Source organism: Pleurodeles waltl, chromosome 3_1, assembly GCF_031143425.1.
Source record: "Pleurodeles waltl isolate 20211129_DDA chromosome 3_1, aPleWal1.hap1.20221129, whole genome shotgun sequence".
Classification (NCBI taxonomy): domain Eukaryota; kingdom Metazoa; phylum Chordata; class Amphibia; order Caudata; family Salamandridae; genus Pleurodeles; species Pleurodeles waltl.
In genome coordinates, this window is record NC_090440.1 from 240,297,541 (window position 1) to 240,322,534 (window position 24,994).

The 24,994-nt window shown below is 44.4% G+C and overlaps 1 protein-coding gene across 6 annotated transcripts in view; it reads right to left on the minus strand.

Annotated features, from left to right (window-relative positions):
* The window catches only part of AP3B2 (adaptor related protein complex 3 subunit beta 2), a 332,461-nt gene that overhangs the window by 81,153 nt on the left and 226,314 nt on the right, over positions 1-24,994 (minus strand). For 5 of the 6 annotated variants that reach the window (XM_069222320.1, XM_069222318.1, XM_069222319.1 and 2 more), the window contains exons 17-19: positions 21,390-21,508; positions 17,142-17,253; positions 5,977-6,160 (exon numbers count right to left, since the gene is read on the minus strand). In XM_069222320.1, the coding sequence (XP_069078421.1) occupies positions 5,977-6,160; positions 17,142-17,253; positions 21,390-21,508 (415 nt within the window). Of the gene's footprint in view, positions 1-5,976; positions 6,161-17,141; positions 17,254-19,595; positions 19,667-21,385; positions 21,509-24,994 lie in introns of all 6 variants that reach the window. The other variant, XM_069222322.1, reaches the window with a different exon arrangement.

Below are 24,994 nucleotides of genomic sequence, written 5' to 3' on the forward strand. Positions count from 1 at the left end.
TAAATACATTTCTGTTATATCTTCTATTTTCTTTCAGGCAAACTGTCCATAGTATCTGCACCAAAAGAGTATTGGTGAACATTCTTTTTACGCAGCCGAACAGCCCCCACCTCAGAACAGGATGCCATAGAAGAAATATCTTCACTCGATGTGTGGGACAGAAGGAGGTGGAGTAGCTGGAGGCTAAAGCTGGGAATGCTGAGCAATTCAGAAAATCACAGGACAAGGATACTGCAATTGACTGAAAAATACTAGATGAAGCCCACTGAGCAGTGCTTAATTTGTGCTTGTTGTTTCCGGTGCCGAGCACCGGCCCTTACTTTTGAGGGCCGGTGCTTATTCTTCTGCCTCAAGCATTTGCTGCGAGCAGAAGACACATATGAGAAAGACGGGGGAAGGGAAAAACGAAAAAGCGTCACCGTGGGAGAAATCAGACAGCTGCAAGAGTGAGCTGAAGGGGCAGGGAGTGGCTGTAAATGGATTGAAAAGGCCCGAGATGACTTCAGGATTACTCTGCCTCAGTATTCCGTGCTCGCACATTTAGGTGCAGCAGCCGCGTTTTTAAGAGGAGTGCTGTGTACACCGTCACGTTTTTATTTACAAATTAAGCACTGTGTTGTGTTTGGAACCTGGTGTGTGGAATGCGGGGCTCGTGGGAGAATGACGGGAGGTTGGAATGTTGGGGGAATGAGGAGGCGGACGGAGTGAAGAGTTGAGAAGACGGCGGTTGGGGCGGATGTCAGCACTCTTTTGAGGTGGCTCTGTATCGTGAAGAAATAAACGCATAGTGAACACATTCATCGTGTGGAAAATTCTTCGTTTGATCATAACATATTTTGGCGACGAGTGGTACTTGAAGAGCCACCTCGGAACTCACGTTCGGATTTTCGGCCATTTTCGGGCTGGACACTTCACCATCTGTTAGCGTTTCTTCTCCCATTAAGGTGAGATATGTGCTGACGCAGCGACCGTCCTGGTGTCTATATTTTCAGAAATTGGTATGTGCGGCCCCCAACTGAACGCAGCCTGCGCGCGAGTTGAGACCTCAGAAATTGGTTGTGCGGCCCCCAACTGAATACAGCCTGCGCGCGAGTCGAGATCTCAGTCTGTTCAGCGCTGGAATTGCCTCACGTCTCAGTACTTCACGAGCAAGGTGTGCGTGTGCACAATATCTCTGTTGGAGATTTTCCGGATGAGTCTGTTCAAGCGCGTTACATAGTAACCTGGTTAACGAGGGTATTTGTGTGAAACACACTTTTAAGTGACTACTCCTCTGCGCCTGTACGTGTTTGTTATCTTTGATACCAATTTTTGGTTGGCAGCAAGTTTTATCATTCTCCAATCCAGGCAATTTTTGGGATATTTTTGTACTGAACGCTATGCAATCTGTGGCTGCCCCCCCTCCATTTCTTGACACACCTGGTGAACCACCGGTGTCTTGGCCTCAATGGTTTGATGCGTTTGAAACTTATTTAGGAGCTATTGGAGCATCACGTTTTAGACCAGAGAGGAAAAAATTTCTATTACTACACTCATTGGGTTTTGAAGGACGAGAGACTTTGAAACACCTTCCGGATGTCGAAGTGGTGGATGGAGAGGAACTGGACGAATATCAAGAGACAGTAAAAAAACTTATTTTGAGATTTGATAAACTGCCGAGTATTGTAGTATTACGCCACAAATTTTTTAAGAAAGTTCAGCTACAGAGTGAATCAATTGATGAGTTTGTCAGCGCTCTCCGTAAATTGTGTGCACAATGTCAATTTGGTACATTTCGTGATCAGTTGATAAGAGACCAGCTCATAGGGAATTGTTTTGATAAACACATCCAACAAAGACTTCTTACCATGGTTGATCCGTTGCTTGATGATGTAATTAAGCAAGCAAAGAGTATTGAACTGGCTCAAGCCTCTCTTAAGGAACTTTCGGCTCAACGCAAGGAAGAAGAGAAACCTTGTATCAATGTTGTTTCTTCTCGAAAGGATCTTAGGACCAGCAATAATCAATTTTTCAAACGTAGCAATATATGTTTTAGATGTGGGAATTTTCCACATCCAAAAGACTCTAAAGGTTGTCCTGCCAAGAATGTGGTGTGTCACAAATGTGGCAGGACAGGACATTTCGCTAGGGTGTGTCAGAATCCTGGAAATAAGAATGCTAAAATCAGCAGTGTGTGTGATGACAAAGAAATGTCTGTTCAATGTTTGGAGAATGAATTTCGTGACATGATTGTGGTAGTCACAGATGAACAAGTGCTTTCGGGAGATTCGGAGGAGTGTGTGGATCCGTATGTGGATATTCGTGTGGGGGGTAAAACACTCCATCTTCTGGTGGATTCTGGGGCACGCATCACAATGATAACCTCAGACCTGTTTAAGAAAACGTGGGGTACTAGGAAGTTGTTTCCTCCTGACAGAGCACCAGTTTCCTATGAGGGAAGGAAGATTGAGTTGGAGGGTTTCATCGATGATGTGTTGGAGTTTAAGGGGCGCAAAATTTGTGGAAAGGTATATGTGGCGGTCAAGGGTCTTAATATTTTAGGTTGGTTCCACCAAGGTCTTTTTGGTATGGTACTGAGACCAGGTACTTCGGAACAGGTGATGGTAGTTAAAGATCATAGTGATTTTGATTTATCGACTCTTAATAAGATGTTCCCTTGTGTTTTTGAGAAAAAATTAGGGTGTATCAAAGGTTTTAAACATAGTATCAAAATCAAATGTGACGCCATACCCATTAAGCACAAATTAAGAGCAGTACCTTTCAGTTTGAGGGATGACCTGAAGTCAGAAATAGAGAAATTACAAGTGTCAGGTGTAATTGAGCAGATTGAGTCTAGCTTATGGTTATCTCCCATTGTCGTCGCACGCAAACGCAATGGCGAGATGCGTTTGTGTGTTGATTTGAGGAGTCTCAACAAAGAGATTTGGGTCGACTCCTTTCCGCTACCCAGAATCAATGATTTGCTTGAGAAATTAAAAGGGGCAGTATGGTTTTCTAAAATTGATTTAGCGTCGGCTTATCACCAAGTTGTCCTTGATGAAGATTCCAGACATCTCACGGCCTTTAACACACCTTTTGGTACTTTTCAATTTCGTAGGATGCCGTTTGGTCTGGCCTCGGCGGCTGCAGTTTTCCAGCGTATCATGTCACATCTCCTTAGAGATATTGACGGGGTCCTGGTATTTCAGGACGATGTGTTGATTTTTGCCAAACAGCTATTTGAACATGACACTGTGATTAAGTCTGTTTTACGGATTTTTGAGGAGAATGGGGTGGTGGTTAAAGAGGACAAGTGTGAATTTTGGAAAAAAGAGATTAAATTTTTGGGACATGTGGTTTCTGCGGAAGGGGTGAAGCCGAGACCTGGGTTGGTGGATGCTATTCGAGAGTGTCCTCAGCCAAAGAACAAGGACGAGCTTCGCTCTTTTGTTGGGTTGTGCGAATTTTATTCTAGGTTTATTCCTAATTACGCTTCCAAAATGAAATCTTTATCCAATATGTTGAAGGAAAGGGTTGAATTTATGTGGGATGCGGGGTGTCAGGACACGTTTGATTTGGTAAAATCTGAAATGATTATGGCTAAGGCATTACGTCCATATGATCCAGCATTGAGGTGTAAAATAATGGTTGACGCTAGTAAGTACGGTTTGGGTGCTGTCCTTGTGCAGGACACTGAATGTGGTGAAGCTATCATCAGTTATGCCTCTAGAGTATTGAGAGAAGCTGAGTTGAACTACTCGGTAATAGAGAAAGAGTTATTGGCTTGTGTCTGGGCGAGTGAAAAGTTTAGGAGTTATATATGGGGCAGAAGGTTTGTCATTGTGACAGATCATAAACCTCTAATTTATATTATTAGTGGAGATAAAACCAACTATACTACACCACGCATCGCCCGCCTAACTACTAAATTGTTACAATATGATGTGGAGGTCAAATTTTTGCCCGGGAAATTCAATGTGAGAGCGGATTTTCTATCTAGGTTTCCTGTAACGACTTTTGATGATTTTGACTCTGAAGATGATAGAGAGGATTGTTTTGTTGCCACTGTGGATCTTCCAGCGTCCAAAGCCTTTAGCAAAGCTGATTGGGAAGAGGCTTTTCGGAAGGATCCAGTGTTGGTCCAAGTTAGAGAATTTGTCGTCAATGGTTGGCCGAGAGAAAAGAATGTTGCTTTACCACTACAACCATTTTGTAAAGTTGCGAGTGAAATCTCAATAGAAGATCAGATTCTTTTGAGGGGTGAGAGGTGTATTCCTCCCTATGACATACGTTCGGGTCTGATAGAGTTGGCACATGAAGGACACTTTGGAGCGACTATGACCAAGAGGAGATTGAGGGAAAGTTATTGGTGGCCTCCCATGGATAAAGAGGTGGATGCTGTGGTCAAAAGGTGTGTGGTACGCAATTCTGCGGAAAAGGGTCTGAAAGAACGTACGCCACCTTTGCATCCCATTGAAGTGCCAGAAAGACCGTGGTCTAAGGTGGGAATAGACATGGTTGGGCCGTTTAATTTTCTTCCCCACAACTTACGATATGCTTTTGTTCTTATGGATTATCACAGTAGATGGCCTGAAGTTCGCTTTTGTGCTGTACCTTCAACGTCCAATGCTGTTTTGTTTCTTAAAGAAGTGTTTATGCGTGAGGGATTTCCAGAAACTATTAATCAGACAATGGGGTACAGTTCGTGAGTTCTGAGATGGAAGATTTCTTAAGACAATCTGGTATTATACATTTGAAGAGTTCTTTATATCACCCCCAAACTAATGGTTTGGTTGAGAGGATGAATAGAGTGGTTGGTGACTGTATAAAATGGGCGAGATGCAATAATTATGAGGTTGCTAAGGCTGTGAGCACTATGTTGTGGGTATATCGTTCAACACCTCATTCATTGACTAATATCTCACCGTTTGAGGCACTAAGAGGTCGAAAACCTAATACTGTCCTGTTCCCGTCGTGGTTAGCGAGTAATTTGAAAAACAAAACATCCAGTGGAGGTATGAGTGTGGTTGAGTGGGAAAATGTGAGGTCAGGACAAGAGCGCATGAAAAGAAGATTTGATACTATTAAAGCCACCAAATTGTGTATGGTTAATCCTGGAGACTGGGTGCGTATAAAGAAAAGTGTAACTGTTAAAAAAGGTGATGTTTGTTTCAGTAATCCAGTCAGAGTGAGAAAAGTTTATGGGAATGCAGTTATGGTTGGTGATGGTCGTTGGTGGAATCTATCCAAAGTTGTAAAACTTTCTGAAGATTCAGATTCGGGGGCTTGTAGTGAGCGTGATGACAGTGTGGATGGAGAAAGGAGCTATGGTGGGAATTTTAATTTATATGCCCAAGATTCACATAAAGTGGATTCTCATAAGGCTGCTTCAGATGGATTGGTAGACTTTCCACGCCGATCTTCCCGTGAAAGATTTTTACCATGGAAATTAAGACCTGAGCACTAGTTCTTTCGATTTTGTTGTACCTTTCGTGTTTGTGTGTTTTAGGGAGTATTTTGTTTTTTATTCTCTGTATTTTTTTTGTTTTAAAAAACAAAAAACAAAAAAAAGGGGAAGATGGTATGTTGTGTTTGGAACCTGGTGTGTGGAATGCGGGGCTCGTGGGAGAATGACGGGAGGTTGGAATGTTGGGGGAATGAGGAGGCGGACGGAGTGAAGAGTTGAGAAGACGGCGGTTGGGGCGGATGTCAGCACTCTTTTGAGGTGGCTCTGTATCGTGAAGAAATAAACGCATAGTGAACACATTCATCGTGTGGAAAATTCTTCGTTTGATCATAACACACTGCCACTGAGCAAAGCACACTGATACTGATGGAAAAGTTGACAAACTATTTCATCACCAATTACCTGAGTCTGCTGATTGTTCTGGAAGGTTTAACTAAGCTTCCCTGGTAGTTATTGAAAATTCACACCTAAATAACCTTTCTCTGGACCTTTTTATGCAGCGTGCCTCCTGCCATGGCTACCAGCCTTACCTTTCTGCATTCTGAGGAGAAGCTTTACGAGGGACTTCCTTCACTTTTATCCTTTTGCTCTTTTCCTTGTCGGATTCAGACTGATCTCCGCTCTCCTCTTCTTCTTCCTCCTCTTCATCGCTCTCCGTGCCTGAGCCACTCTCACTTCCGCTCTCACTTGCTGATGCACTGACTGACTCTGGTTCTAAGCAGAAGGGGCACACAATTGGATGAAGACGGTTAAAAGTGACTTATAAGTGTGTGGGCTGATAGTGAACTCGATGTGCCACAGTCTGGCTTGCAGTAAGACATTCATGTACCTACGTTTTGAGGAGGGCAGACGTTTTTTGGCAGTGGTGTTTGAGTGTTCTAGAACTATGACTGACAGCAACCACATACCTTTTGAAGGCAAACTAGGTTAATAGCAAAGGGTTGGGCAATTGCAGGACTCTCTTGATAAGGACTAGGCGCTGTCCCCTGTGAGCTAAGTGACCCTCCGACTGGCCAAACGATTAGGCATGTCTCTTTCTTACAAATATATAAATAGTACAAATGGTACATTCTAAACTGAACAAGCATTTGCAATGCAATGGGTCTTGCGTTTGCTCGAGTTAGAGGTGTTAGCGCTGTAAATTCCTAACTGGACTTTTTCTTGCCACATAAATTGAGAATGAAAAGTAAAACAGTTGACATAAGCAAGTCAATTCAAAGCGTCAAGGCCGCCATGAGCATGAGTGCAAAGGAGAGACACAAAAGGAAAAAGAAGTTAGCTTGCAGGCAGACATATGGGCAAACGTGCAATTATCTATGTAACAAGGTTGGCCTTCAAGGCGGTAACAAAACCGCCCCAAGGTGGACAAACGTAAAGCATTTACCAATGTCATCAAAGGATTTTTGAAAGGGAAGTCCACTAACAATGGAAAGTGATAGGTGTGATTAAAACCCCACATGGATACCAACATGTCCGAAAAGCAACGTTTGTGCGCTGCTATGTTCAACCTAAAAATCATTCACTCAGAACATACAGCCTAAACTGGAGAAGCACTGTATCTGCTGATCAAAACCACACAAGACAAAAAGGAAAATGAATTGTCTAATCTGTTTGTGATTAGGGCTTGCGTAATGGTACGTCTGGAGTCCAATGGGAACCACTTGAAGATTTTATCTAACATGCAGAAGATGTGGAAGCACGAGAAGCTGACGGCGTTAACCTGGGACTCCATGGTGAGGTTGGTGTCTAGGATGAGGCCTAGGTTTGGTTGGGGTGAGGTGTGGGTCTGATGAGGGGATAAGGTATGGTTGGTTGGGATGAGTGTAGGTCCAAAATTGGCTAGCCACCAGGTGGAGTCCCAAGATTGAGCTGTTATTTCTGAAGATCGGTACTACACTTTTGTCGGTGTTGAGCTTGATGCAATTTTCTTTCATCCAACTGTGCACACTGGTCATGCATAGTTTGTCTTGGTGGTGACTGCGTCTTTTGAGAGGAAAGAAAATGGGCTGGGTGTCGTCAGTGTAGGAGATGATGTTGATTCCATGGGCTCCGAGAATGTTTGTCAGACAACTCATGTATATTTTGAAAAGTGTGAATCTGAGTGTTGATCCCTATGGGACTCCGCAGATGAGGTCCCTGGGTTCTGATGTGAACAGTGAAAGCCTGACTCGTTTTGTTCTTACATAAAGGAGGGGAGCTATCCAGTTGAGTGCTGGCCCTTGTATTCCCGCTGTGTGTAGTCTGATGATTGTGTGGTGGAAGATGGTGTCAAAAGTGGCAGATAGGTTGAGGAGGATGTGGGTGGAGTTCTTTCCACGATTGAAGATGGTGGGTATGCCTGTGGCAGGGATGAGGGCTATTTCTATACTGTGGTAGTTTCAGAACCCTGATTGCGAGTTGTCCAGGAGTGTAGGAAGCTAGCCCTTTATGTGGTATGTGAATACTGTATAAAGGGACCAGGGGTTCCCCAGTGAGTGGACAGGGATTGTTATGCAACCCCAAAGAACTCTATTTAGGGGTAGTGTAATCCAGCAGCCTTAGGCTTAACACAGAGAAGTTCAAGACATCTACAAATACACACAATAGTTAGTAAATGAGACACACGACTCAAGCAGAAGATCCACACCAATTTATAAAATAGCAAATATCTTTATACATATCTAGGCATCAGAAAGAAATTGTTCCAGTAAGTATGTTTTTAAATAGGAATTCTTTTCACTTTAAAAAATGGACAGTGCAATTTCTGAGTTCTGCAAAGTTATCCTATGGGAGGAAAAACAAGTTCTGCAATCAGGTACTGTATGACGACTTCCGGGACCAATCTCTGAGACTTAAAGTGAGTATTTGGTAAGGGTCAGGACCACACCAATAGGTCACTCCAGGCAGCACTGGGGCGGCCAGGTGCAGAAGTGTAGAACGGTGTTGGGTGTCCAATGTATTTCGATAAAGTTTGGTCTCAATGGAAAAAGGCTGCAGACAACCAACAGGTAGGTTACAAATGTGGGGTGCTTGGGAAGGTAGGTGCACCTTTGGTCCTCTTCTCCACGTGTCAGGGGCGACGGATTCAGAGGTGTCCTTTGGTGTTAGGTCTCTATGTCCAGGAGCACTCACTGTTTAGGGGTCCTGTGGTCTGGGGCTGAAGGCATCAGTGGGGAGTCCAGGAGGGGTGAAATCACAGTGGACTCGAGCTTAGGAGATCTGGGGGACTTTGCTGACATCAGGGGCCCACTTCAACTCATTCCGGTGGCGACTGGTGCAGTGGCTGTTTTAGGCATCAGGTTTTTCTCACCACAGAAACTGCAAGAGAGGGAGGCGGCCTGCATGCAGAGGCTGCAGGTGAATTTGGGGAGTCCGGGAGGGGTGAAACCATGACGGACTCAGACTCTGGGGAGCTTGGGAACCTTGTTGGCACTGATGGTCCACTTTACTTCTGTTTGGGGACAGTGGGTGCAGTGGTGGCTTCAGGTGTCGGCTGTTGGTAGTTCCAGAGGCTTCAAAGTCCCTTCTTTGGTTGTTTTAGAGAACAGGTCTACTGTTGAAGGCAGACAATCCTCCCCAGTTTCTGGAGTCATGGCTGCAGGACAAGTCAACTTTTGGTGCAGATTTTGTCGAGGGATGCAGACAGGCCAGCGGTGTTGGTACCAGGTCAACTGCTTCTTTTCTTCTCTTCTGCTGTTGCAGCTCTTTGGTGTCCTTTCTTCTTAGGTTGTCAGGATCTGCTTCTTTGGTGCCAGGGGATCCCCTAAATAATGAAGTTAGGGCATTAGGGGTGTATAGGGTGGTAGCCAATGGGCTACTGACCCTTGGGGTCACAAAGCCTTCTGTATAACCACTTCCTATGGGAAGTGGACATAATCCTGTCCCAGAATTCCTAAGTAAGCCATAACCAAGATGGCTACTTCTGAAAAATTACGTCCACCTTAGGGGTGGCACTAGACTGGGGGTGGCATGCTTACCTGACTAGCTAATTTTCCTGCCTGTCCAGGTGCCAGATTAGCTCTGGACAGGGGGGTGGCTTCCTCTCCTGTGAGGGGAGCCAGATTAGCATTTCAAAGGTGGCAACCTTTTGAGGCTTTCCACCTTAGGAAGGCTAATCAGCAGGTCATCCTGTGGGAGAGGGTGTTACTCCCTCTTCCTGGACAGGCTTTTCTACTGGCCTCCTGAGAGCAGAAGGCTCTCACCCTAGGGATTCAGAACGGTGTCTCGGGTGGCAGGCTGGCAAAAACTGGTCAGCGAACACATCGGAGCCTGGTAGGTTTTCAGAGGGCACCTTAAAGCTGCCCCCTGGGTGCATGTACTGGTAAATCAAACACTGGCATCAGTGGGGGTTCACCAATATGAGATATTTGATACCAAACATCCCTTTCTTCAGTGAAGCCATCATGTAGCTGGAGAACCCGTATTGACAGGGGTCAAGCACATGCATTTAAAATGGCTTCCCTGGTCACTTACTATGTCTGAGAATCGACAAAGGCATTGCAGGGGCATATCTGCACAAGTAGATATGCCCTCACATGTAAATCTAATGCACCCACCCTTAGGGCTGTAAGACGTGCTAGAGGGGTGACACATATATTACATGCAGTGTCAGGGGACATGGCACACAGGCTGTGTGAATGTTGTGTTTTCACTTTTGTCTGTACCAAACACATAGCTGGCAATGGCAGCCAGTCATGTGTTTGGTGAGGGGTCCCTGAGAGTGCCAATTTGTGCCAATTTGTGCCGTGGCCCCTAGGGACCCTCTTTAGCACCCAAGGCCTGAGATAACAGGCATACCATTTACCAGGGATTTAAAGAGGGTGCTAAAGGTTTTGCCACTTGGGGTAACAACTGTAGTTTTGGGGAAAGAGATCTGGCCCTGGGGACCTAGTTAACGGGAACCCAGAGCACTTTCAGTCAAAATTACATCAGATACCAAGCAACAAAGGGAAAGGGGGAAAGGGGCATGGGTAACCATGTCAGAAAGAGGCACTTTCCTACAAGGAGTTTGAGATGTTTTTAGGTGGTCAGAGATTTGTCTGTTAGAGGCCTTTTTGATGGCTTTGTCTGAAAAGGGAGGCAGCAAGACGGGTCGTAATTGCCGAGTTCGGGGTCAGCAGAGGGTTTTTTGAGGAGGGCAGTGACTTCGGCATGACTCCAGCTATCTGGGAAGGTGGCTGACAGTGGGAGGTGTTGATGGCAGAACTGAGTGCTGCGCTGATCGTCGGTTGTAGATATGGTGAGGGCAGGGGTCTGTGGCAGCACCTGAGTGGACTGTCTTCATTATTGCTGCATTGTCCTCGATAGAGGATTTCATGCTGTTAGTTGGTAGTATTTGGTTAATGAGGTTAGTACGCTGGAAAGATCGATGGGGTGGCTGGAGTTTGAAGTTGCTGTAGATCTTGGTGATTTTTTCGTGGAAGACGTCAGAGAGGTTGTTGCACAGCTCTTGTGTAGAGGTGATGGTTTGGGATGCACCTGTTGGGTTGGTGAAATCCTTTTGGGTTTGGTGTTTTTCAGGGGCGCCATGGTGCTGGCACAGAGGGTGATCCAGTTGTTGAAGCGTTTGTGTTGTTGATGAGGTCGTTGGTGGGGGCTTCTTACTTTACTTGGATGGCATTGAGCAATTCTGTCACTGTAACTTTCTTCTAGCAGTGGCTTGGGGTGTTGCTTGACTCTGGAGGGGTGGTTGGTGGCTCTATTAGGTGGAAGTGGACAATCGACTGGTCTGTCCATGTGAGCGGAGTGATGTGGCTGACTTTAACCTTGTTGCTGGAGGAGAAGATGCGGTCCAGGGTGTGTCTGTCGATGTGGGTAGGGTCTTGTGCGAGATGTGTGAGGACACCACTTTGGACTGCTATAGTGACATGCAGCTGAAGAAGCTTGTGCATGCAAGGTCACAGCATGAACAATGAAAACTGGCATTTTCTGGCTCAGGATTGGTCAGCCATGATTCATAACTCATGCTCACTAAGTCATCTTTAGTTGTGCTAGAATCCATCACTGGCAACACATTTAGCAGCTGCCCATGATTGCCTACAGACAGTTAACCACAAATAGTCCTACCGCAGCTCAAATTTTATTTACACTGTGACAAACACACTCCACAGCATATGGCAGTGCATGACTTTTAAATACTATAAAGGCTGATCCTGTTAACCAGCGTGCATCATCATTCATGCTGTGTTACAGGACATGGCTGACTGAATAGTATTGAGGACCGGCATACATCATAATCCCTGCTGCCACTGATTTACAGTTACTAATCACATAAAGCCAGACAAATAATGTGGAGGTCCACTAAATATTGACTCAGTAGTCCCTGTCTGATGCAAATAACAAAGGTGGGTGCCTGAGACTGTTTAAATTCTTTGCAATGTGACACATAATTGCCTGTAAGTAGAGCTAACCATTCTGAGAGTCTACTTTAATATACACGACAAAATGGTTACTTACCTGTGGGAGTAGTTTTGCAGCTTGAAGACTTTTCTGGATTCATATGCTGTGCATTATTCCACCGTCGAGTGGTTGGGTCCAGAATTTCTTCTATGTAGTAGACCTTCTCCTCTTTTTCTTGGGCGTCGACGGTCCCCACCATTTGTTGCTGGTTCCATCCTCGTCCGATGTCAGATGTCCTCCCAGAAGTCTCAGTCTTGGTCGCCATCTTTCTATTCTTTTTTTTTTTTTTTTAAGGCTTCCTATTAGTGTTCTGTAGGACTGTTCTCTGTTTACTTGTGACATCTCATTTTCTGGGGAGGCAGGTGGGTCACCTGTGATTCCAGAAAACTCTCCAAGCTTCAACACTACTACAGATAAGTAACCATTTAGTTTTACAGCATGATCATTTTCTGGATTCGCATGCCGAACATTGATTTTGTAACGGGCTTTCTTCATTGTGGTGGATGAGTTGAAAATAAGGACGAACTGGTAAAAAGATGTTTCAGAACTTTTTGACCCATCTGCACTTCTTTGTTTACTTGAACATCAATGCAGTAATATTTTGTGAACTTGTGTAATGATGACCATGTGGCCGCTATGCAAATATGGTTCAGCGAAGTGTTAGCTAGAAAAGCGATTGTAGCTCCTTTCTTCGTTGTGCTCTTGGCTTTCCTTTTTAATTGAATACCCTCTTTTTTGTGACATATTTCAATTGTCTGTGTTATCCATCTTGCAACGGCACCCCTTGTAACTAATTGTCCTGCATGGTCAACAGCAAATGAGACAAGGAGTTGTGTTCCTTTTCTGATGCTGTTTGTTTTTTCTACATAATACATTATTTCCCTGCAGGCATCCACAGAATGAAAAGCTTCTATGCTTGAGTGTTTGGATTTTGGGAAAAACTTGGAATTTAGATTGTTTGATTTATGTGAAATTGTGATATGACCGTAGGAAGAAATTGTGGGTTAGTTCTTAGGACTACCCTGTCTTTGCGTCTTTGTGCATTTTAATATATGGTTCCTGTATGGTGAGTACCTTCAATTCACTTACTCTGCATAGTGAAGCCACGGCTGTTAGAAACACTGTTTTGAACATAATGAAATATAAAGTTGCTTTATGGATTGGTTCGAATGGTTACTAAATTAACTGTGTGAGTACCACATTGAGATTCTATGTGGGTGCTGGTGCACTTCTAGGTGGTGCTATACATTTAACCCCTTTTAGAAATCTTTTTTTTATTAGTGCGGTGAAAAAACCTCTTCCAATGTAGCCCCTTGTGTAAGCTATCGCTGCTAGATGTACTTTCAGTGAAACATAAGTTAAGCCTTCTTCTAAAAGATGTGTTAAATATCTATCTGCTCACCATGGTTTCCCTTGTTCTTTTTTTAAGCAGATTATTTCTGTGGCACCAATCTGTGAATCTTTCCCATTTTGCTGTGTAGCATTTTATAGTTGTTCCCTTCCTTGCTTTTCTGAAGACTGCCATTAATTTTTCAAGTATTCCTAGGTGACAACATTCTCTGTCTTTAGTAGCCATGCTCCTAGACTCAATGGCTTTCATTCTGGATGAAGAACTCTTCCTTTTTCCTTGGAGAGTAGGTCTTGCACCATTGGCAACCGTTCCACTTCTTGTGTCATCTCCATTAGGTCTGAGAACTAAGTTTGTCTTGCCCACTGTGGAGCTGTGAGTGTAAGTGTCATCTGAGACTGTCTGCACTTGTTTATCATTCTTGAAAGCAGTGGTATCAGGGAAAAAGTGTATCCAAATTTCCCCGACCATTTTTTCAACAGAGCATTCTCTACGGACTGAGGTTATGGATGTCTGGATGCAAAGATTTGTCATTTTGCTTTCTGTGATACTGCAAACAAATCTATTTTGGAGTTCCCCACCTCGTGGGACAGTCTCTAATACTGTTTGGTTTAGTTCCCACTTGTGTGAGATGGACACCTGTCTGCTCCATTTGTCTGCTAACACATTGTCTACTCTTGGTAGGTGCATCACCGTTCATTATCTGTGCGAGTGGCCCATCTCAATATCTACTATGGCAGCTTTGATACGGGAAAAGACTGTGTTGCTCCTTATTTCTTGAAGTAACATAGTTGTTGTATTGTCCATTTATATTTGTATTGATTTGTTCCACAACTGCTAATGAAAGGCTTTTAAGGCTAGGAACTCTGGGCCAGATGTTCGACAGAATTTAGCATTTAATGGACTGAATCACAATTTCTGTCCATTAAGAAATGCTAAATTGTGTTCTCAGATGTACAAAGGCCAACTGGGAATCGCAAAATGCGATTTCTACCCAGGAGAAATCACATTTTGCGATTCCCAATTAGGAAATAGCAAATAGGGATTTCTTATTTGAGATTTCCTAAGCACATGTACAAAGCATTTCTTAAATGCAAAATGGGCATTTAGGAAATGCGATTATCATCACACCAGAAGAACAGAAACTCTTCTTAGGAGCGAAGATAAACACAATTCAGGGGAAAGCTTTATCATACAAGAAGTGAGTACAAGCTACAAAGCACGAAGCTCTCAGATACCAGAAGGGTCAGTCTCTGACAGTGAGGAATGTGGGGAAATTATTAGGTATGATGGCCCCATGCATACCACTAATACTGCATGCAAGGCTTCACGTGAGACCAGTCAGGGAATGGATTCAGAGTTAATGGTCACAAGCAACGGGGGGCTGGGAGGATCTTGTGATTGTCAAAAAATAGAAGAGTAAATGAGATGGTGGAACAAGACAAATGTAACAGGAGAAAGACCATTTATTTGACTACAGCTCCAACAGTGACCATTATCACAGATGCCTCACTTATCGGATGGGGAGCTCACATGGGGAAGCTCAATGTGAGAGGAGTATGGAGTTAATAACTGTGGGCCAGAAGTACTTATTTCCTATTTTGCATTTCCAAAATAGTGAATCCTAAGAAATCTCTGTTTAAGAAATGCAAAATGGAATGTACAAAAATAGAGATTTCCTTATAGCGATTCCTACAGGCTAGGAATTGCTATTAGGAAATCGCTATTTAAGAAATGCTACACCATTCATCTCCATGGGCCAAAAGGCCCATAGGGACGAATGGTTTTGCATTTCCAAATGTACAATTTCCTAATAGGAAATAGCAAAATAGGAAATTCAAACACAAGGGTGCCTAGGGGCCTAGTCCCCCCCCCACCTTGATGCACCCCTAAAAAAAGTGGTGCACATGTAAAGCGCACAAACGCCCTTGGGGCATTTGCGCTACTTGGCATTTAAAAAAATGCATTTTGAATGCATTTTTTAAACTTGCACATGGTTACCATCAAGGTTGCTATTCTCTATTGGGTAGCAGCTCCTCTTTCAAATTTTCTTCCCACCATTTCATTTCTTTTGCTTTCCCTATTTGGGGGGGGCTAGAGGTGGTGTCGATATTTGCTCTCTTCCTGGCTGTGGCTATAATGATTGAGTCTGTCACTACAATGCCCCGGATATACGCTGGGACTCGAGGAGTGCTTGTACTATTTCTCAACCTGAGGAGTCACTGCCCTGGAAGTTGGTGGCTCCTTAAAAGCCTCTCTGTTGGTACATGATGCCTGGTAGCATCGGAAGGTACTGGGCCTAGTTTTGAGATAGTATCAGTGTCTCCAGAAAGAAACAGGTCTGTGCCTTTTCTTCATCTAGCTGCACCCTTTACCTCTCAACAACCTTTTGGACTAGTTGGTTATACATAGTCACATCATTGGGAGGCGATGGCCTTGAGGGATAGGTGTCAATGGCTTCTTCGGGGGAATCTGCCTTGAGATCCAACCATTGGTCTTTGATGCCCTCTGATTCCCCGATGTCTTGATACAGGCTCCATTCTTCTGTCTCCTCTTCTTTATAGGAGAGCTCCTGTTTCTCTTTCTCCAGAGGCTTGAGTGTGAAGGGTGGTTCTAGTTCCCCCGTATCCTTCCCTACTCTTGAGTCTTCCGTTGATAGGTTTCAATGGAATCCTGAAAGCCTGTAACGAGGAGGCAAATTCCTTCTATTTCTGCAGTATGGCAGTCATTTCGGCTTCGAGCCTTCTTTTCTTGTGCTCTATCTCAAGTGCGTATTCCTCGTTGTTGAGGGTAGGTGATGTTCTCTTTTTTGACTTCGACAATGAAGAATTGACTGCTGTCATAGTAGCTGCCGTCTTCTTTTGTTTTTCTCTGTCTCGTTTGTCTTTCAATGTTGACGTTTTTTCAGCACCTGTCCCACCTGCGGTATTCTCTGGGTGGGACCAAAGGGGATCTTTGTGTCCAAGTTTCTGAGTGAGGTAGTGTCCTTTTGGCCCTGCATAGTGTAGTGTGCACACCTTAGTCTTAAGTTTCTTTGACTTAAACTCTGCACAGGCTTCACAGGATCCCGATTCGTGGTTGATAAGTAAGCAAAGATTGGAGATTTTATGGCAGTCCCTCTGTGCAAATTTGTGGTGGTACTGTGGGCAGAAATGGAACAGAGTGTTCTCCATTTCACAATGAGCAGGGGATCCCTGTTCACGCATTTTGTCTCTATGACAAAAAACTATACCTACTTAGGTTTTTTGCTTGATGTTCACAGATATCACTGTCTTTGATTTTCCGGTGTTTTTCTTCACTTCCCTTCGAAGAAAAAACTCACTTTTTCATTTTAATTCTCCTGTATCTTAGAGATCTTCCCGAGCCTTCCAGACACAATGGCGGAAAAACAAGAATCTGGAGATGGCAACCAAGAGTGAGGCTTGTGTGGAGGGCATCTGACATCAGAGCAGAATAGAACAAGCACCAAACAGTGGGGACCATCGACACACAACAAAACAAAAGATCGGAAGAGAACGAGTACTACTACATTTAAGAAATTTTGCACCCAACCACTAGATGGCGGAATAATGCATAGCATGTGAATCTAGGAAAGATTCACAATGCAAAGCAATATATCTCGTAATTCAGGGAACAATATTTGGGCAACTATTCCTGGTACACTGTACTTCCATACCAGATAAGGGCTCTGTCATCAGTGAGTGCATCAGTGGAAGCTCACAACTCAAAGGGTGACTTGGAGGGTTACTAATCAAGCATTGTAGATTATTAGAGTGGCTGTGTGCTTTATTGAACACTGTCACAGCAGTACTCCTGAGCAAACAGAAGGGACTCTAAGAGAAACTCATACGGCTCACAGCACGAAAACTCTAAAGACACCGCTTCTAACATGTATGAGTAGGAAAAGTAGAAGTGATCAAAACCAGGTGGTTCAAATTGTCATAAAAGCTTTTTTTTTAAATCACTTACCACTGTCTGCAGATTCCGTAGGCCCAGATTCTCCTTCCGAGTCTGAGTAGAATGGCTTCTCTACTTTTTCCTTTCTCTTCTCCCTGCTGGTACACTTGGTCCACTCAGGAACCTGGACAGAAAGTAGTAAAGAAAGCATAGGAACATACTCCTCAGAACCATGTATAATCCAGACACTAGCAGTGATAGCCCACTATCAGACCGTGCAAGGCGCAGACAGAAAGAAAAAGATCCAATTGTACCTTGAGTAACTGCATTTTGTTGTGCTATCACTCTGCAAGGGTCTTTTGGTTGGTGGGTGCTAAGTAAAGATGGCACCCATAGTTTGTTAAAGCACACCACATGCAAAGTATAGTTTGTAACATCACAAAATGAAAACATGGGGTCTGTCATGCTGGGCATAACAATAAGCAATGAGTCAGCCTTTCAAATAAATCAATCAATACCCTTTCCACTGTTCCATGTGATACTTCCCACTACTTAACGGGCTTACAACAAATTAAGATTGTGTACCTGGACCCTTACATGGTGCAGGACGGGACCAAGAGCAGCCACACTTGCCACATGTGACGAAGAAGCGTAGAGAATTAAGGTCGCCTTCGGGCATTGCACTGCATCCTACAGCATTTTCATCCTACCCTTGTTGAAGCTAAATCTTGTTTGAGGTCCGAAACTTCCACATGACACGCATAGGTGTGAGGGATCACACAAGTGTAGAGACACGCATCAATATCAGTCCAAGAGGAGTTTCTGGGAAGGCAACCATGCACTGCTGTCCTATTTTCTGGTTATTACTTAGCAAGTAAACAAACAAGTGAAACACGTTAGGAGTACAGAAAGGACCCTGCTGGGTTACTTTGACCATGACTGGGACAGTGTTACCCACACAGCTGCTGCAGATTGAGATAATGTAGTACTTGGACATCAACTATTGAATGCTCAGTTAATGAGTTCTGCTACGTGGAGTCCTATCTCAGCTTTTGAGATCAGCACCTCTACTAAAATAATGAGGTGGTCTTTTGGAATGAAAAGAGTTGCACTTGAATGTATTCTACCTCTTATAAATTACTTTAATTATTTATTAATACATAGAAGGTGGTGCAATCATAATACCGGCACAGGAACCCCGAGTACAGAAATTGAATATGTATATGTTTTTGTTAATTTGTTTTAATGTAATAGTGTATTTAAAATTCACTTCAGAGAAATCAAGACCTCATATGGCTCACAACCAAGGGGCACACTTGTAGACTGATTTCTCCTTTCTTTCACAAGCTTTTTTAGCTTACATTTTTCATTATTCAGGGCAAAATTCTGAAGTGTAAAAAGCCAACTTAAAGTCGAGGTAAGCTGAATAAAGGGGAGGTTTCTCTTCAGTTTGGGAAAAATGATAAATCAGTGAAGAGGGTAGCCCATCGCTCATCTTCAACAGGCAACTTCATGTGCTCCTATTGCATATGTTCCAAGCAATAGCTTTTTACAGACCACAGTAGAACTGTGTTGATTGCTCTTAGTTTTAAAACATTTTAAATGATAAAAGGGAAATATATTACTTGATTTTAAAAAAAGTAAAAAACTGGGTACCTTAAAACAATTAAAATATGTATTTTCCCCTCACCATCGTTGTTTTTTTGATCATCTGGCTATGAACAGCTTTAGCCATCTCTTGCTGGGTGTTAATGTCATTCTCGCAAAGCACAGTCTAATGAGGATGGTTACATAGTTAAGCTCTATGCAACTAACTTTATAGCTTTCTGGTGATATATAGTAGTTTCTACAATCTCATGCATTCCTTACGTATGGAGTAACATTGCCACCGTGTACTATACTGTGTGTTATAGGCATACATTCATATTTGCAACTACTGGTTTCTATTAGAAATCTTATGTTTTATAAAAAGTCAGTCTTCTGTATTGGCATATCCTTGTCCGATTATTTTTACCAATAAGCATCATTAACTGCCAGTACTGCAACATAAGTAATCTATAGCAGATCATGCTGCTGAATCTATCCCCTGCACCAACTCATCCAAGTATCACATTTTTTGTAAGCTGTACTACTTGAAGTCCAGAGCAATACATATTATCCATTTTTTCTGTTGTGTGATATTATGAATATACAGGCTAATTCCAAGCCTGGGAGGGTAAAATGCATTTTCTAACTCAGTGAGCAAGGCCACTGTAAAGACACCCAATTCCATGTCTGTGAACCGAAGTATATTGAAAAAGTACAAGAACATTGAGAAAGCCAAAATGAGGAAAACCCACAAGTTAGCACAAGGCCTGATTGTGCTCTCCTTGACCAGTATCCTCTGCCTTTAGTCCTCTTTAGTGGTCATGTAAATCACAAGAAGAGGGGCATATTTCTGAGATCTACACACAAAAAGAAAATTAACTAGAAAAAGTAGAAGGGTGACAGGACAAAGGTCTGCACAGCAAATCACGCAAGACACACCTCTGTCCACTCTCCCAACAGCCCGATGCGACCCGACTTGGGTACGACTGTTTCCTCCTCCTGCAGACATTGATGGAAGAATACATTTATGACTGCATACTGAGTGAAACTCCCCCCTCACATTCATTCCTGCTGCCTAACATTCACACTCTTCTCCCTAATATCCACACTATTCTTTCTGAATGCATACAAGGCCTCAGCAGTATGTCTTCTTTGGTAGTACCTACGCCTTCAGATGTAGCTGTGACTTACCCCAACATGTGTGACCTTGGGGTGAGTAGTTTTAGTCTTTCACAATGCTAAAAATTAGTTTCTGATCTCAAAGTGATGCACTAGAGTCTCATTGCCAGGTTACTTAACAGCAGCTGCGCCTTTCTTCAAATACATTTCGATTTGCTGGGTGTGCTGTTATTTCAAAATCCGTCTATACTTAACATGATATTAAAAAGGAATTGTAAGTCTCTAAGTTGTTATGGGGTAGATGGTGATGTTCCCCCAAGTACAGGTTGTGCTTTAGCACCAAAGATGACAATGCATGCCCATGCAGGTTTGAGTGTGCTCTAACTGATGTTGCTGATATCCCCTCCCAACACACTGCTGTCTCCACGTCTACACTCATTCCTGAATTCTCTCATCCACACATAACTACTACTTTTCCCCTATATGATCACCTTTATAAATGTAGCAATTTACATAGTGCTTGTCAACCACGGATGGATGTTGTTATGCTTTAAATTAAATAATAATAACCAAAGAGATAACTTATTTCTTTACAATTTAAGTGCTAAGCAACGGAATAAAAATAGGGAATAGGCAGGTAGAAGAAGTGATAAAGTTGGGGGAGAAACTTCGGGGAGTTAATATTGGTGAATGTAGACTCAGTGGCGGCCGGCAGCTTTAGGAGGGAGGGGGGGTGGGCGGGGCACACACACACACACACACACACACACACACTCATTCTTTCACACACAGACACGCACGCACATCCATTAACAACACTAATACCATTCAAACATGCAGGCACGCACCAAACATTCATTTTAAAACATCACACACACTCATTCTTTCACACGCGCACGCACGCACATCCATTAACAACATTCATACCATTCAAACATGCACGCGTGCACCAAACATTCAATTTGAAACATCACACACATACACTTACCTTCGGCCTCCAGGTCCCAGAAGGGTTGGGACTGCTGCCTTCCATGAGGAAGGCAGCAGTCCCAGCCTCGTCACAGAGTGGGATGGGGTCAGTGAGACTGCTGACCCCACCCCACCCCACTCTGTGACGAAGTGTCACTGATTGACACTCACCCTGGGCACTTCAGGGCTTAAACTGAAGCGCCCAGGGAGAGTGTCAATGGGTGACGCTTTCCTCGTCACCCAGGGGAGGGCCTCGAGGCACCTTTGCTGGGCCGAGGAGGTCACGCCCATAGGAGCTGTGATCTCCTCAGCCCAGCAAAGTTCAGCTCAGGCAGCCAGGAGTCTGCACAAATCGCGCATGTCTGCTCCTGGCTGCCTGACCTGAACATGAAGAGTGTCTGTCAGGCTGACCTTTGTTCAGCCTGACAGACACTCTTCATGGGGGGGCCAAATGTGGGGGGGGTGTGGCCCCTCCTCTCTAAAGGACGGGCCGCCACTGTGTAGACTGCAGCTTTACACAGGTGTTACTATTTACATGAACAAATGACTCATCACAGAGAATTCAAAGTGTTCCCTCAACATTCCATTCCATCACATCTGACTAAAATATTATTATGACAGTTGCAGGAAGTGCTCGGTCCTCACCTCCACATTGCGCACTGATGGATCTGGGGCAGCCTCCGGCCAATCTGGTAGCTCCTGGTAGCCAACTGCCTTGGAGTTCAGCAAGTGAGAGAGCGAGCCAAGCTGGAAGTGGTCCCGATCTTTCATCCGGAGCAAAGGCACATGGGTGATACAGAAAAACAATCTGAGACGAGGATTCAATAACACTTAATGTGATTTTTAATCCATATCTGCTGTTCATGTTCTATCCAAAACATTCAAACTAATAGGAAGTGGCAAAATGCAGGTGATGTGCTAGTAATGACTGTGAAAACATCTTGTCATTTCAAGAGTGTGCCTGCCTTCCACTCGCTCAAGTCTGCGAAATATCTGCTATGTATTGTTCTGATGTTTAGAGCAAGAAGTGCTTTGAAATGTAAAAATCACTGCCTACCTCTGAGACGGCATAGTGGGGACAAACACTTACCACCACTGCCTCCTGCACAAAAGGTGCATCACTCTCCAAAATATGCATGGAAGCAGCAGAAGGTGGAGCTGTGGTCATTCTGCTGAGTGCAGCCTTGTTGCTTACAGCAAGTGCCTCATATGTGAAGAGCGAAGAGGGATTTAGAGGAAGATCCACAAAGAACAGCAGGAGTTGTACATATCATGAGGACAGGAGATATCCCTGAGGGACAAGCAATAAATTCCTTTGGAACACAATGTAATGCCCTTGTTGTAGAGGGCAGGGGAAGAATGAGCCATGTGAAGGCCTGGAGATGACTCTGGTCGGAAATCAGGTTTTTTCTTAGCTGCGGCGAGGAATGGGACAATGTGGTTGAGAGGAAGGTTCTGATAGATTTCTAGGTTCTTGCTGTAGGAAAGTACCCCTTTTTGACATGGTCACCACCATTTTTCGCCTGGTGTTACAATTTTGACTGAAAGTGCACTGGGTTCCTGCTATCCAGGTCCTCAGTGCCAGACCTCTTTCCTAAAACTGTACAATTGTTCCCCAATTGGCAATACTTTTGGCACCCCTGTAAGTCCCTAGTAAAAGGTACATCAGGTACCTAGGGCATGGGTACCAAATAGGGTCACCAAAGGCTGCAGCACATATTGTGCCACCCTCAGGGGCCCCTCACCTGGCGCATGCACACAGCCTTTACACATTGTCCACTTCTACTCCGTGCAGTATATGTAAGTCACCCCAGCAGCAGGCCAGCCTGCCACCAAGACACCAGTTTCTGACCCCCATGGGTGAGAGCCTCTGCTCTCGGGCGGTAAAGAGCAAAGCCTGCTCTGGCAAGAGTGTTAACACAACCCTCCCTACAGGATGACCTGCACATCTGTATTCCAAGGCAGGGGGCATCAAAGAAGTCCACCGCCCTTTGCATGCGGATCTGGCTTCTCTTAGAAGGAAGATGCTGATTCCCCAGCTCCAGAGCCGATTTGGCATCTGGACAGGCGGAAAAATTAGCAGTCAGGAATGCATGTCCACTCTCAGGTCAGTTCCACACCCAAGGTGATCTGCCTGATGTGGACACGAAATTTCAAAGTCTGCCATCTTGGTGATGGCAGAACTAGGAACTTTGGGACAAGGTTATGCCCACTTTCTACAGGAAGTGGCCATATAGGGGGCGTAGAGACCCCATGGGTAAGCCCATTGGCTACTACCCTACGCTACCCTAACACCCCTAAATCCAGTATTTAGGGTAGCCCCTGGCACCAGAAAATCAGATCCTGCTGACCTGAAAAAAGGACACCCCAGTGATGCAAAAGCAAGAACTGAAGACTTGTGACTGACTCTACGCCATCCCTGCCAGCCTGCTTGCTGACTTCGACAATTGTCACCCTGTCCTGCAGCTGCTTGTGCCTCCAAAAGCTGGGAGGACTGCCAGCCTTCACCCCAGCACAAGGAACACCCGTGGAGTAGCAGAGTTGATTCTTTGCAACCTGCAGGTACCCGAAGAACTGACAGGACTTTGGAACGCCAAAACCAGACACCGGAAAGCACCATTGCATCCGTGCCCCCTAGCCCAAGTCGAAGTGGGCCAATGGTGCTAGCAGATCTCCAGAGATGAAGTCCACCTTGGGTCTCCCCGCGGTGAAGGTCCCAATGACGCCTGCAGCCTCTTCGTTCAGCCCCCCCTCTACTGCGAGTGACCAGGAGACAAAAAGACCCGATGCCTCAGGACCTCTGCACCTGTTCATCACGAAGTGAGGAGATGAGGACCAATGGTGTCCCTATGTCTCCCAGCCTTGTGAGACCTGAGCTCACTTGTTGGCTTGGTCGGACTGGACCTCAGTCCATGCCTGCAGCCTCTTTCTGCAGGCCCCCTCTACCACGACTGCTCCAATAACTGAAATCTAATTTCTAAGGACACCCCTGCACCTGGCCACCCTGGCCCCAAGAGGAGGACCAAAGGTGTCCCCACGTCCCCGAGCATCTCAAGATTTGAACTCTTGTTGGTTCGCCCAGACTGGTCCCCCAGTCCCTGCCTGCAATGTCTTTCTTACCAGATCGATTCCCATTGATTTCAATGGGGCACCAAACACTGAACTGCACCTCTGCATCTGGCTGCCCCAGTGCCGCCAGAGGTGAACTGTTTCTTGTGGCCTAAGACCCTCCCCCATACTCACTATAAGTCTGGAAAATTGGTTGTGTAAGTCACTGCTGAGTCCCTGTTTGTCATATATGTTTTTCCTCCATAGGGTAACATTGCAGCTTCAGAAAACTGCACTGTGTCGACTTTTCAAAACCATAAGAATTTCTTCTGCAAAATTTACCTCCCTGATAGTATTGATTCTGGTGCATGCTAGAGCAAGCCTCTGTCCACTAGAAAGGGAATGCCTGAACTCTTTGCACAGTATACCTCATTTTGGTATACTATATAAATGGCCAGCTTCCTACACTTGCTTCTTAAGAGAGGAAAGAGTCAGGAGACAGAGTGGCAAGTAAAATAAGGTAGTTGAGCAGAGATGAGTCATGGAGGATAGAGCAAGGAGTCTCATAGATAGAATGTGGGCTGAATAGATTAGGAGAACGAGGCATTGTCTTGTTTTCATCCTGAGATGAACTCCATAGAAACCCATGGATTGCATCTAAGAATGAAACCAGCAAATGCTGTTGTTAAATTGCAAGAGTACAGCAGTGTCTTGCTGAGTTGCCAATGGGGAATAGAAGGTTAGCAGTGCTTAGTTATAACACAGAGAGAGTTGCTTTCATATTAGCGATTCCTAGAAGGATACAGATAAGCTGTGCTGTTTGTCATTTTTATTAATGTAATCTTGACGTTCTCTTGCATGTTAACAAATATGAAGTGCAGGATCAACGAGACAAGGGTCCGAGAAATATACTGGCATATGCATCCAACCAAGATGGATTCACCCTTTCGTGATTACTAATGCAGGCTTCCAATGACTGAGACAGTATGGCGTTTCAAATGGTTGTCCACTTATTTGCAGTCATACACTGCAATTAATTTTGCAATGAATAATCATCCCAAATCATGAATAACTTCCTGCACTCACGTAGTCATCCACTTTATCATAATTCTATTGATATATTTATCTTATGTACGTCCTAATCCATTTCATTGGCCATACTGGAACACCCTTAGCGACCATCACTATCGAGAATAAACACC